We start from the raw sequence: 15,013 nt of genomic DNA, 5'->3' as shown, positions 1-15,013 counted from the left end.
CTTTTAGACGTTTCAACATCCGAGGATTGTTCATGTAAACGTTGACTTTCAACTGTCTCTATAAATAAGAATCCGGAGCTGTTAAAACTGACGATCTTGGTGACCGCAGTCGCGGGTATGTCATGTGTCATCGGCTGGCGTGGAACATAATCTACAGGGTGGTGATGGCTCCTTTGATTGCCTGTAATGTAGCGCCGTCTTTTTAAAACCACATATTTTTCAGACCTCGCGCCGGGCGCCGAACAGTCGCCTAACACTTTACGGTGTCACGGACGAGCAACAAAAATGGCACAGCATTAAAAAAAAAAAAAAAAAGAATGGCCCCGTGGCATTTGTAACGTGAAATTTACCCATTTCTACCAGTTGTCTTTTTAGCGCGCAAAACTTGTAATAATAACTTCGTACAAACGTGTAAATGCCAGAAATGCATAAGTATGCTCCGTCACCGGTTGATTGACGAAACACTATCGGCGCAACAATCTACAACGGAGGTACAGGCTGATTGAAATCAACTTGACGGTCGAGATCGCCGGGATAAATGAGGAGTCGCGAGATAAGAAACATCTGCCTTTTTCTTTTTTCAAATGAACTTTAAGACACGTCGCAGTTTTTCCTCTTCGCGGTTCCATTCCCTTCGGTCTGGCATTTTTGCCGGTCGTGATCACCGAGCTCGACAACTGTTAATGGCTGAATCAATCTCGTCCCGCGGCGTCGTCAGAGGGGGTGGTGAGGGGGAGGAGGCGCGCACAATCCTTGAAAGTAAATATTCGAGATCAACGACAACGATCGTCGGGATCATATCGAACGGTATGGCTGAACGGTGCCGGTGAATGAGAGAGAGTGAAAGTACGACATTATAATACTCATCCGCGGTTCGCCCAAAGGATTAACCATAAATTGCGCGTCGCATCAAATGCCAACTGGCAAGTTAATGACTACCGTAATCATTTTGAAAGTCCGGTAAATCGGTGAACCGTGAGAATGAACAAGATATTCCCTACCGTGTCCCCCTCCGCTCGGTTGCGTCATCCCCCTCGACAACATGATGCTATTTGTTCTTCCGACAACGAGCCCAGGCGAGCCGTGATGTCCGATTGAATGTCACTGAACCACGTTTCCAATGTGACGCGGACGTCTCTCTGTTCCCTTGGTGCCCCCCGGACCGTTAATACAACTCCCATTTACCACGGTCAGGATTTTGATTAGGATAACCGTTCTCGCGGGGTAATCACCGGGTAACCGGCTCCGTGCCGATCCCGCGCGCCCATTATCGCAATTGATCCCCGGCCGGTTTCTTCCTTGGCCACCTTTTTGTTCTACGGTTATCAATACGCCGCCGATCCTTTCGGCGGTTGTCGCTCGTCATCATTTTCAAAAAGCAACAACGTACAGAGCCCCATGCAGTTTATGCGATTCGGTCAAAATGACGGACTCTAATATTATTAATTTACGAACATTCGAACTGATTTCTTTGGGTATATATTATTTAAAAAATGGCTACTTTTGATGGATACATTCCCGTAAAAAGTGAAAGTCATATTAGTACATCGAGTATGGGATTTCGCGTTACCATATTAGGCAATTTTGTTACGCATCTAGAAACCCGATCCATTTTTACAATTATATATTCGAAGCTCACATTAAAGGTAATTAAAAAATAATTAAAGGATAGTTAACGCGTGTTTTGTAAGAGCACATGGAAAATTTATTGTTTGCGATTGCATAAGTAATAAACATAAATACGATCGTAAAACCATGCTTAATTCAAGTGTTCGTTTCGAAATTCCCGTTTTCATTGCCTGTACTGCATTTATTTACAAATTCGCTGGAAATATATAAATTCATTAGAAAATCCATACGTTACATAATTTTTTATTTCATAACGTTACGAGCAATGTTATTTGATTACCTTAAATAATTCAAATGAGCACAGAATCTCTGTGTCTTTCTCAGAATTTTTGATATTAATATTTTCTACCTTTTTTGTTTATTGTAGAATCATGCACAAGAACCTGTCAACGATGGCTTACTTCGAGATACTGATATTTTTGTGTAAGTATTAGGATCATCCCAGTTTTTCCCCCCGTCACCTATCCACGAGTTATACATCGGGGAATTCTAGATCTTACGTAAATCGTACGATTCACACGTCTGTTCCCAATCAGATCTCCAGGAATAATTAGTGACTACGCACAAAATTTCTCCATATTTCCCCGCACGTTCGGTAACTCTTTCGTCAAACGCTATTCGGAGAAAAGAAGTCATTGTACATTCTATGGAAATAAGAGCGTAACCGTTTCCTAAAACTTGATTCCGATATGTATGTGTACTATTTCTGCTTTTCAGGTTCAGTGATTAGTTTCGTTCCCAGCTACTGCAAAACCGAGGTGACTATTACGCGATGGCTACACGTTTACACTTTTACTATAAATAACCGTGGAAAACGGAAACGATTGTGCACGCCTCACTGATGATCAGTGATCGGCATAGATATAATTTAATTTATATCCGAGCAAAAATTTCTACAAATTTAAATATACTATATATTGTAATGAAATAAATTTAGTATCGCTTTTTAAATATTCATTACGCTTTAAAAATCAGTATAACTAACATAGGCACAGTAATTGGGCCCCTAACCCTCTATGTCATTTAACCCTTCGCACTCGAAGCCATTTTCACTCTAAAACGAAACATTTCTTCCGACCTAGAATATTTCCCTTCTATATATATTTTTTCATGCTATACATACGAAAATGGTGCAATGCACTCGTACAGTACTGAAATGTATAGTGATTTATTAAATACAAACAAATTTAATAATGTAAAAAATATTTTGAATAACGATACAGGAATTTTTAGTGGCGCCTTACAGTCGCCATTCGAGTGCTAAGGGTTAATAAGTTTCCGTGTATCTATTTAAAAGACTTTTTCTTTTATAATTATTGAAATGGCGAAAACGTTGAGAAAAATCTGGAATAACGTTGCCCCGAACTTTCCAGTCAGAGAATAGCAACAAAAGGGCGAGTTTGCCGAAGTTCCTAGCCGAGGTGGAGCTGTCGAGCGTCGAGGCATCGGCCGAGAGCAGCGAATCGTTGAAGAAAATCGTAAAACGATTGGCGCCGGAGAAGAATGGCGAGTACCAAGTTTACCAAGGTTCCGAAAACGCATCTCTTACTAACGCCGAAACAAAACCACTAACCCTCCCCGTTCTGCCTCTAAAATACTTTCTTCGCGTTTCTTTCTCAGTCTTCTTCGGCAACCCGGATCTTCTCAAGGAATGGCTCGAAGGAGCGGGTATTATTATTAATATTGTACAAGCACTGGCATCACTTTCTCTTTCCAGCTTCCTACCTAGTAGAATGAAGCGCATGCATCTAGTTAGCATTCTTTTGAAACTGATCGATGTGACAACTGATCCTACGATCGGGAAATTGATACCGATCGATGGGAACCGGGGAACAAGTGGAAACAACGAGAAAATCGAGTTGAAGGAACTTGTTATTAGAGAGCCGCTGAACAATAAGCTATCTTATTCGTCTGCTTAACTCCTAATCGCTCTTAAAAATAGCAGTTTTTTCAACAGATCCAAAAAGCATTTGACAATCTCTCGCTCTGCAGAAATTGTCGATACTTAATCTGTGATAATTCCGTTAAAAAAATAGTGCAATGTAATTGGACTCACTTTTGAGAATCAGGAATTTAGCGTTTGAATGCTTTTTGGATTCACGATAACGGAGGAGTAAAATTGTACAATAAATTATGCTCTCTTGTTAATTTACTGTTTTACTGTTTTACTGTTTAATTCAGCGTTAAACGCGCGTTTGAACTTGCATTAGAACTGCGTTGCCGATGCTTGTTTCTCTATTTCGTTGATTCCCTAGAGACGCTCTATGATTTCGTGTCGAGATAAATGAGGCCTGGCAAGAGTTTATTGACCAAATCTATTGTTCCATTCTTCAATAGGCGTGACAGGACAGCCTGGTGTCGACTTTCCAGCTCTCACGACGATTCCCGCCACTTCGTTCAGCTGTCGCGGTCTGAAAGGTGGTTACTACGCGGATCTGGAGACAAATTGTCAAGTAAGTAATGAGCGGCTTAATATATCTTACTCAACGTAATTACCTTAATCAAATGCACGATTCAGCGTTGCGCAATCACGATTCCTTTGCGCGTGCGCGCGCGTTGCACACAATCGGGCCTCGGCTCAAAGAATGGGACGAAATGTTTCGAACGTTTCCGTATTAACGAGCCGCTCGCGTTACAGGTATTATTTCCCATTCATTAAAAAAATTCGAATACTAAACAGTGTCTACGAGGTGTTCGAAACTCGTTTGCATATTTCTACGATCGTCGAAGGATCTATACTTCGTGGCTATCGCTCAACGATTAATATTTACACTTATTTCTATAAAGTAAACCTAGTGTTAAACGGCTGATTGAACGGGGCCGTTTTATTTGTAACGTCTGAATTTTTCAACACGGTGGTCTCCAGACTACGTTGGCTTGTTTACAATAATTTTTCAACACGGTGGTCTCCAAACTGCGTTGGCTTCTTTACGATAATTCCTGAAGAATTTTTTCGAAAGATGTTAGAGGTCAGGAAAGAAATTTTTCACGAGCCGGCGAAGTTCGAAGATCACTGTTCTAACGGAGCATGTAGAGAACGAGACAAACCGGAGGGAAACAAAGCAAAATCACGATGATGTACGTTTGCAGGTGTTCCACATCTGCGACAACGGGCGGAAGATATCGTTCCTCTGTCCGAACGGCACCATCTTCCAGCAGTCGCAGCTGATTTGCGACTGGTGGTTCAAGGTGGACTGCAGCAAGTCCGCGGAGCTGTACGAGCAGAGCAGCGAGCAGTTGCTCGAGGAGGAGCGAAGACGATCGGAGTCGAGGAAAGCGAAACTGGAGTACGAGGCTGGCGGTCAGCAAGACTACTTCGACGTTCAGAACCTGAGCTACGACGGGAAGCAGAACGGCAGGATAAAGACGTACGAGGAGCCGCCTCTGGAGAATCAGGTGCAAGACCGGATCAAGACGTCCAGGTTCTTCGACGGCGGCAACAACTTCAGCCAGGAGAACGGTCAAAGGGATGGCAACCAGTTGTTCGGGAACAACGGCTTCCAAAATGGCCAAGTGCTCACCACGAAGCCGCCGTTGAACCAGTTCACCAGGAACACCGAGGAGGGGAACGTGAACAAATACTCGACGACCAGTCAGGACTTCTACGGCACCCCTAAAAAGGCGCAGAATTACCACGTGACCAATCGAAACTCGAACAACCAGGAGAAAGGAGCGCTGAAGAGGTTGAAGTTCAAGAGCCAGGCGAGAAACAACACCGCGTCGACGGTTTCTCAAAGAGTCACTCCGTCTTATACCGAGTCGACCACCTTCAGAGCCAGCAGCCCGAGCCCGATAAAAGAGTCGCAACAGTTCGCGGAGAGCGCCGCTTTCGTTGGCAACCGCGGTAACCGGTTCGTCGACACCAACGGGAACTCGCATCAGTATTATTACCAGTTGTACGTTAATCGCGAGACCACCGCTAGAACTCCCGAATACGAGTCTACCACGGCCACAACCGAGAGGGACGACGCGACTACGCAGAGGAACGACTTCTCGTACACGGACCCCACGTCGACTCCCTACTACGAGACGACCACGCCGTATTTCACGACCACCGTTTCACCGCCTTGCAACGACGAGACGACCACCGAAACTGTGACCACTAATTTCCCACCGACCACGGAGTCTCTTCAGTTCGCCGACAGTAGTTACAACTTCGGGGGCAACTTCAAGACCTCGGAGTTGCGAAGCGCCTTCTCCGATCCGAATTATTATAACAACAGAAACACTCCGACAGCCGCGACAGTCGAGGGTGCGTACGGCCCTTCGACCGCTCGGTCCCAGCCGATCACGGACAGCTACCGTCAGAACACCGTTACGTCGAATCCTGACGGGCAGACGTTCCCCGCGAACAATTTTTCACCACCCGCCACCACGTTCTCTCGTGGCAACAATTTCGGGCGAAGCACGGAAGGGCCGACAACACGCAACGCCTACGACAATCAATACAGCAGAGCGCCGAGTAAAAACCCGTCCACCGCTTCGCCAGGGTATCGACAAAACTTCATCGGTTCGAGCACTGAGAAACCGTACAGAACCACCCCGGCTTACCAGCAGAACACCGTCACCGAGAAGGATCTGAGTCCTTACGACAGGAGCTTCACGTACAAGCAAGGAAAGGTGATGTCCACTTTGGGTCCGTACGTGCCCTTCACGAGGAACTACGCCACCACCGTTACGTCCACGCCGAGGCCCACGCCGTACACCCCGACGATACCCACCCACACAGCGAAGACCCTGATACCGAAACTGAAGTACCCTGCACCGACCTCATTGAGCAAACTGAAGTCGATTCGTTTCCCCGAGAGGGAGCACGCGTTGAGCATGATGCAGTCGTTGAAGAATCTGGAGAACAATGTTCCCAGCCTCACCGAGGCGCCCAGACCGAACGACAGGGTCTCGAACAGGTCCGGACCCCCTGCGCCGTCCACCTTGCACTCGCTAGCTCTGTACTTCTCCACGGCTACCGAGAATTTCGACTCGAACGAGCCCACCGACTCCTCGGTAAGCTCCGAGTCCGGGGAAGACGCGGGCAAGGTCGTCTCGAAAAAGAGCAACGGCACCGTCCTGGTGCCTACCAGCCTCCTGACGCGACACACCATCGACTCCTACGCTGACCTGTTTAAGCTGAACGACGCGTTCGAGAACAACGTGACCACCGAGGACCGTTTCGACAGCGTCAACCTCGGCGAGGACTACAACGAGGACCTGGAGCTGCAGCAGAGCGGAGGATCCTTGGACGATCTCAGGAAGTCGAACAGCACCAGGCTCCGGGAGATCGCGCAGGTCTTCACGCACGCCTTGTCCGCGTATCTCCTTGACCCGGACACCTTCAAGAAGGTGCTCACCGAGATCAGGCCTACCGAACCGCCGAGGACGACGCTGGACCCTGACCAGTGGAAGACCACGACGGACTTCTCGCTGATGTCCGATTACACCGCGTCCATCAGAGAGAAGGACGAGGTTCTCGACTTCTCCGACGAGGGCAACGACGTCAGACAAAAGCTGACCACCGTGTATCCGACCACCTTCGAACCGCCCACGACTGTCCCCGATAATGTCTACGATATCCTAAGCACTCAGCCCAGCACTTACTATACCACTCCCAGGACGCCCAGCCAAGAGACCTACGAACCGAGCACGAACTTCGTGACGAATCCTGGGACGAATGACTACTACGAGACCTCGGTGCCACCGACGGAGACCACTATACCCACGGAACAGAGCGGCACGACGTACGCGAGCAGCTCGAGCGGATTCTCCAATCAGAACAACGGCAGGACGCAGGTGACGGACAATTACGTCTGCGCGGGCTGCACCAGCGAGACCGGAAGTCAGAATCGAGTCGGCGGTTTCCAAAATAACAGCGTCAGCATTGTCACCGAGCCGTACAGAGAAGCAAAATCGCTTGCCACGACTCCCGTAAGCGATAACTTCGTGGTCTCGCCGACCCCTTCGTCGCCATCTTTGTTATCGCACACGGTCACCCATAACTGGAGCAAGAAGCCCACCAGCCGGAAACCGGAACAACAATTGACACCTCCGTTCTACGAGAGTTACGCGGAGACGGTCCGAAAGGAGAACGAGAGGGCAGCCCTGAACCCTGAAAGCTACTCCAGCACGCCTATGTCCGTTCAAAATGTCCGCTCGACAACTTCCGGCTTCACGGCGAACAACTACGAGACTCCCCGCGATCATTCGTCCAGGTCGCATTTGCACAAAACGGAGCAAGGACTTCCTTTCCCCACGTCGAGGACCAGCTACACAAAGTTCAGGACTGCGAACAACATCCTCGATTCGACGGAAGAGCCAACGTCGACGCCTAGGTCGACAACAGAGGCGACAACCCCGACAACCATCGCGGACACCACGCCCTGCACGCACACGGAATCGATCGACTCGTTCGAGACTACAGAGCCGAAGGAGAACTCGAAAGTCCTGAACAACGATCACTGGACCTCCTCCCCGGCTGTGACTCATCTGTGGGAGACCTCCGTCTTCGTGGACCCTCAGCGCATCAATCAAGGTCTCGAGTCGGACGTCAGCACAACGGTGCCGTCGGTTACGGACATGATGACCGGAAGTCAGGAAAGTGCAGAGTACGGTAACGCGTTCTTAGGGGACGAATCGGGCAGCACCGAGGAGTCCAGCAACGAGTCGGAACAGCCACCTGCGCCGCAAAGGCTATCGAGAAACAAGGACACCCCTACGAGCTTCTCTCTGCTTCCTACAACCACCGCAGTCGAGAACACGGTGACGCCGAAGCCCCTGATCACCACGCGATCGAGCATCACCACCACGATAACGTCCTCCATCACGTCCACCAATTCTCTGCCTCAGGAGACCTTGGTGACCTCGTTGCTGCCGTACACAGGCGTGCCGAACGTGAACACCACCGAGAACGAGATCGCCGAGAATCTGTTCGGCAAACTGAACGCCACCAGCAGCAACACCTTGATGAGGGTGATGAAGCAAGCGGACAACAACGAGACAGTCAGGCAGCTGGTGCTTCTGCTCGTACGTCACTGCAAGGATCCCGTGAACAAGACCATGCAGAGGGAGAAGGAGGAACTGTTGAACGCGCTGCTGAAGTTGCCCGTGAACGAGTTCGCCTCCGAGGAGTCCAGGAACATCGTGGCTGGGATCAATCAGCTGAGCGTGTCTCCCAGAGCGATCACCAGAGCCAGAAGTGCCGCTAGAGGTGCTACCGTCAGTCCTAGGAGCGCTACTATTAGCCCTAGGAGCGCCACCACCAGCCCGATGGTCACCGAACCCATTGTCACCACTTACCGAAGCAGAAAGAGCCGGAAGTTCAGAACAACCACCGAGAACTCGGCAAATCTGGTTAGCCGATCGGAGAAGGCGCCGACCTCGGAAGCCATTAATTCGCTGCAGGAGGATCAGACCTCCGCGTCTGACAGCAGGGCGCTCGAACTACTCAGATCTCTGTACACGATAGCCACGAAATGGGGGTGAGAGTGTACAGGCTGAGCAGGAGATTCGGGGAACGGTTCGTATCGACGGGATCTGCAAATGAATCTCTTCCGAGACGTCTTTCTCGGCGAAAACCACTTTTCGATATATTTTTGGACGGATCTGAATGTTATTTAAACACGTCTGTTTCGTGGACAATTGTTTCGTTAATCTATCTAACGCGAGGAATTTGAGAAGTATTTTATTACTCACCATTCGATGAAACGGTAGAATGTTCCGCGGGACAATGTAATTAGCTTAATTTCCAAAAATTATTTATACAAGGTAATGTATATAAAAATATGTTTTGACGTAAATTATTTTCTTCCGGAATGGAACGATTCATTTTTTACTTGTTATTGTTGGTACCTAGATGATGAAAAAGTATCGGAAATAATTGGTTGGCTTAAACATCATTTTTAAGGTGTACTTTAAGCGATTTCTGTTCAGGTTCGATCCAATTCGATCGTCAATGCGAGCACTTCCTCGATCAATTTCCTCACGCTATTGTACACAATTGTCTGACATGGTGCATACGTTACCGTATGTGTGATTAATCTGATACATATTTATTGGTACGTGTAGATTCTTTAAATTATTTGGAGTTTACTGTTTAAAATTCTCGGGACCTTTGATTGATCTACTGACAAAATTTCAAGACGCGATGTTGAAAGGTTCATGTGAGTTTTGGTGACGTATTATTAGTGAGTAATAAAAATGTAGAAAACAACGGGTGGATCGGAACGAGACCACACAAAGATCAGTATCAAATATTGTAAATTGTTAAGATATATGAATGTTTACTGAAAAAGTTAAATGTTAGAATTTTAATAGATTTGAAATTTCCTTACAGATTTTAGATTGCTTTCATCGATTTTTTTGTGTTTTCGTTTAACTTCTTCCTCGTTTAATACTTCTTTTATGGGCCTTCATATTGATTATATTACTGTTTTCATGTAGTAGATCTTCGATTGCTATCGTTGAATACTTTCATTACTCGCTGCAACTGTACCGATGGAACTAGTAATCTCTGAAACATGTGAGCACGCAATTTTGGCATTTAGGTTTATCGAGTTGGGGCCGTAGCGAACTGTTGAACGATTCCGGATTAATTGATTCAATTAAATTCACTAGAACGGGTGGACACGATGAATGGACAGAAAATCTTTATGCAAGTTGAGATTTTCATAAATTATTCAGAGGAGTATAAATCAATCGTTATTGTAAGTTTCTCTATCGAACATCTTATTAGCATAAAAAAGGGAATGTAAACTTGATCGAAGCTAACTTACCAAAGTTAAAAATTATCTATATACTACCGATTATGTTTTCTTTATCGGAGCGAACCTGTCAAAAATGACGCTTCTAGGAATTCGTTCGTGTTACATCGTTTATGCCTGCAACTGCACCTGATCGCAACAGTATTATCTTGCATTACGTACAAATATGCTGTATTATAATCGTTGTACATGTCCTCTATTGAATAAATAAGGATTTTCGATGTGTAGAGTTAATAATCTGCCTCCACGTGGCGCGCATACGACGCGTCTGTGTACAAACAGTCCGCGACTACTTCGCCTAGTGGAAAAGAAGAGTAACCTGACGGAAAGCAACTTGGATTACTTGAGATTGCTATAAATTTTGGTGTTGGTTATACCTTTACGTTCGGGTGTTTACATTTACTATACAGGGTCCATAATAGATTCAAGAGAATCTCGAAATTCCTCCATTATACGAAAACGAATAATTTTCATTCCAGTGTATCTTATTAATTATAATGTCTCCTCTATTTGCACGATTTAAAAAATTCAATCAATATACAAGAACGAATAACATGTTAAGTTTTATAGATCGTACGAAGTACAATATTTGAGTACAGTACAATTAATCATTCTCTTCGAGAAATTATACTACAGCTGAAAGTGGTGATATGAGAATTGTTTCAGAAAATATTAATAAAAATACACAAAGGAATATGTTACTCATTCTCTTATAATGGAGGTATTTCGAAACATGTTAAACCTACTTATATACGTCAGATCGTTCTGTAAGTAGTGTCCTTCCATCTCTTACTTCTTTTAAGCGGCACAGATCTGTGTAACAATAACTCCATAAAATATTAATTTCTTAGGATCTCCGAAGAAGAATAAACAAAGAATTTGCAGAAAAGATTGAGTAATACTTAAAACACTGAGGTTTTATTTTAGGTCGTCCTTGAAAAAAGGGAAGGCTGTCGATGGAGGGTTGAAATTAGATTGGTTACAAATTTCAAAAGTTTCAAGTTAATACTTACAATAGCACTAATTATGGAACGATCCAATACGAAAGTTTCTCGTCCTAAGGGCACGTACGAGTTGTCGAGGAGAAAAATAGTATTAACAATAGAAAGACTTTATTGGCATTGCGGTGTGTTCCATTTATTATACTTCATTTTACGGTAGAAATGCATTTAATTGTACTTCGCTTGAACATAGTATACGAATCGATGCTTAACTACAGACCGCCGTCCATTACATAAACACGGTGGATATCGTCGACTTTATGTAAAATACATTTGTACAGAATGTGAATAAATAAAAAGGGTTTTGTTAATGTTTACGGATGTCGTTTATTGACTCGCTTCTATTTTCTGGTTCAACAGTTTTTATTGTCACGTCTATGACGTCTTTGAAAGATAATCGCCATAATAAAACGGCACAACGCCGTTCGTCATTGTGGCTGTTGTGGCTGACCGCACCTGCTCTTCGATCCAGTCCAAGAACGGATGCACCAAAGTGTAAAAGCCTGGTGTCGCGGTGCCGCAGCCTTGACCGGAAGCTGTGATCCCGATGACCCGTACATTGGCCACGGATACCATTAATAAAGGACCTCCGCTGTCACCTTGACAGGCGTCCGATCTTCTGCTCTCGTTCCTGTCGATCGCGCAAACTATGGTGTCGTCGAGACCGTGAGGCAGTTTACCGAATCCAGTGTACCACTTGCTGCATTCTTCTTTGTCCACGATACTGTACGAAAATGCGAAAAATTTTATAGAGAAGCACAGTGAGTTGTTAGTCTATGATTATACTTTCTGTTACTGTTGAAGGATCCATGAAAAAATCCCCAGACATGGCACGTAAACTTCCAAAAATTATGGTATAATCATCGACAGATAGTGTATTAATAACTAGTAAAGATGACGAAATATGTATCATACCTGAGGCTAGCCGTCCTCATCAGCAGCGTACTAGGATTTTCCTCGAAACTCGTCGAACCCCACCCAAGCACGAATAAAGACGTATTGGGCGTTATGGTTTTACTGTCGAAAGGTTTAGTTTGCAGGCAGGCAGGCTTAACTGTGTCTGACATTTCCACTTTTCTTTCTAGTTTCAAGATGGCCACGTCGTTGTAGCTTCTGCCGATTTTATGTTCCGGATGGTACATTATGTCTCTGATAGGGATGCGTTGCACGCTCTTATCGGTGCTGAGTAAGTTTTCGTGGCCTAATCTTACCTGCAGCAGTGCCAGAAGCAGTTCGTTTCAGTAATATCTTTGGATCACTCGAGAAATCTTCGAAATTGTATGTAAGCATTTATTACGTTTTTAAATGAAATCATAGTTGACTTTCTTCACTTACTTCAACCGGAACGGTTCTGTCCTTGTTGTGCACACAATGTGCCGCTGTCAATACGTGTTCAGAACTTATCAAGCTGCCCCCGCAGATATATCTAATTCGCTGTCCATATGTGGCACTGTCATCGGTTATTGTATATCCTAGAGCAACCATGAATGGGAAGACGCTAGCTATCGTCCTGACGCCATCGACTACATAGTTGACTGGCACAGCATAGCGCAGTCTGTCGCATGCTAGAAACCACATTAAAATAAATAATTTATATAATTTACCAGGGTTCGAAATAAACAGACACGTAATAAACAGAGTACAGTACTGAACTCGTAACCCAAGGTTAGGGATTCAAATCCCCCTCACAATTAATAATTATTTTTATGAGTTTTTTTATTATCTTTTTACTTTCAATTATGTATTAAACTAATTGGAGTTTTAAGCTTTGTTTCTCTTTTATTTAAAAATTTCACCTATTTTTCTTTCTTTTAATCGTGTCATTTATTTATTGTTATTAGAGTTTGTCGATCAATCAATCGTTGCAGTTCCATTATAATATGTTATCCAAAAAGGACCAGACGTAAAATAATATATTGATACTATGGTAACGGAGGTCACAAATGGACCGCAATGCAGTACAGATGAAATAAACCAAGTGCACGTCCCATAGAAAGGAAAACATTTTGTTTCTTGTACTTTCCCGTCGGCAGCTTTATAGACGCGCGATAAGAATTCACTGCCACATCAAGTTGTTCCAAAATATGTTGTGTAATATTGTTTACTCTATTTCTTGCTTAGTTTTGCACTAGATACTCGACTGACAGTTTTCCACACAATCGATGCAATTTTGTCATGCAATTACGACTAAAGCACTGTTTTACATTAGTTTCACATATTGCAATGAAAACGTACCACTTTCGGCAGGTCTCTTAGTCAGCTTGTTTGCAATGTCAGGCTTGCGACAGCAAACGATCTCCATGAAACCATAGAACCCGCATCTTCCTACGGAATCCCAGGTTCTAATGCCTTCTCTCACCTCCTTTATCTTCTCCGGACAGTCCGTTATCTTTCTGCACACACCTGGGCCACCATCTTCCAATTTGCACGCGCTGCCTTCTACAAAACACAAAAATAAGGACGATCTTCCATAAATTAGTCCAACACTCGTCCAACGAACTTGTCACCATTATGTTGCTTTGTTTCTTGGGATTTAAACAGAAAAGCATTTTCGAGTGGCACCAACGCTAATGACTCGATCAACAGAAGGTTGTTTCAACCTCACGCCGCATCGTTTTCAAATTGGAGCAAAAGAAGCTTTGAAACAAATTATAAGACGCATCCTTACGCAAGCGTAGAACTTTATATAAAAGACTTAAATAACAAACATTCGTTTTCATTAAATTGCGTCTAAAGAGTAAGCGACAGAACTTGTGCATCAGCATATCATTACAGTGTTTGCGAAATCTATTAACAGTTTTGTGGTAAATCATCACAACTTTTGCACAGCACTGTACATCCAATACGCGAATTTTCGGCATAATTCTGAACACTGGAGGGGAAGGTTCGAGCACACCAACACCGGTCGAGTAGAAGAATAGGTAACACAAGATGTTTCCGGTCGCCGAGGCAGAAGACGAGGAAAAAAATCGCGGATCTAGGATCGTGAATTTTACCATAGAGCTCCGCGCGGAAATCGATCCCCAGTGAACCGATCAACAGTTGGGCCAGCACGATCGGAAGAACGTTGCTGTACATTTCGACGAGCAGATTTGCAATGGCAACGGCGAGCAATGGACGCGATCGACAAAACTGGTCCCTGATGAAGCAACCCGTGTGTCGTTTACGACAAGGCTAAAGTGATCGTTGGAGGCATCGGCGAAGTGACGCGGTGAATCAGAAACTCATAGGAAACAGGCTCGCAGGAAGATTCACGCTTCGGTCTTCCTGTTGATGAAGAGAAACACGATAGAGCCGACGCGACGCGAAACTCGTCCCCGCAACAGAATTTACTGAATGTTTCCCGTAGCAGAAACCGGATTTGAAAAGCCTTCCCTCGGAAATTTTTAGATATTCGCCGATGACCGGAGCAGTCGAAGGTGAACTGCTCCTGAGGGATATTTTTCATAGTTTTTTTCCCACCGGAGGTCGCATTAACTTGCTCCCAAAAAATTGTCTGTTTTAAAAGTTGCTCTTTTCTGCAACCCTGGATTACCTCAAGGTCATTTCAAAGACCTGAGCTTGTTTTTTCCTGTACTTTCATAAAATCAAAACAAAAATGTGGCATTCGATTTAAAAAAAACCACGAAG

The 15,013-nt window shown here is 44.8% G+C and overlaps 2 protein-coding genes across 6 annotated transcripts in view; one reads left to right on the top strand and one right to left on the bottom strand.

Moving 5' to 3' along the window:
- Positions 1–11,700, top strand: part of Thw (chitin-binding domain protein thawb) — a 35,540-nt gene extending 23,840 nt beyond the window's left edge. For 2 of the 5 annotated variants that reach the window (XM_076802122.1, XM_076802118.1), the window contains exons 2-7: positions 1,997–2,052; positions 2,347–2,387; positions 3,003–3,156; positions 3,250–3,297; positions 3,967–4,082; positions 4,720–11,700. In XM_076802122.1, coding sequence (XP_076658237.1) covers positions 1,997–2,052; positions 2,347–2,387; positions 3,003–3,156; positions 3,250–3,297; positions 3,967–4,082; positions 4,720–9,105 — 4,801 coding nt within the window. In that variant the 3' untranslated portion in view covers positions 9,106–11,700. The remainder of the gene's footprint in view (positions 1–1,996; positions 2,053–2,346; positions 2,388–3,002; positions 3,157–3,249; positions 3,298–3,966; positions 4,083–4,719) is intronic. The other 3 variants (XR_013083611.1, XM_076802120.1, XM_076802119.1) reach the window with 3 other exon arrangements.
- A 7-nt stretch (positions 11,701–11,707) lies between these two features.
- Positions 11,708–14,527, bottom strand: LOC143362186 (serine protease persephone-like). The gene is made up of 5 exons (XM_076802127.1): positions 14,380–14,527; positions 13,619–13,822; positions 12,719–12,948; positions 12,299–12,594; positions 11,708–12,107 (listed from the first exon to the last, which is right to left on the bottom strand). The coding sequence occupies exons 1-5, from the start codon at positions 14,459–14,461 to the stop codon at positions 11,759–11,761; spliced, it is 1,161 nt and encodes a 386-aa protein (XP_076658242.1). The 5' UTR covers positions 14,462–14,527; the 3' UTR covers positions 11,708–11,758.
- Positions 14,528–15,013: the final 486 nt, after the last annotated feature.

Source organism: Halictus rubicundus, chromosome 16 (genome assembly GCF_050948215.1).
Source record: "Halictus rubicundus isolate RS-2024b chromosome 16, iyHalRubi1_principal, whole genome shotgun sequence".
Lineage (NCBI taxonomy): Eukaryota > Metazoa > Arthropoda > Insecta > Hymenoptera > Halictidae > Halictus > Halictus rubicundus.
The sequence above is the reverse complement of the archived record's forward strand: the minus strand, read 5'-3'. Positions and strand labels throughout refer to the sequence as shown.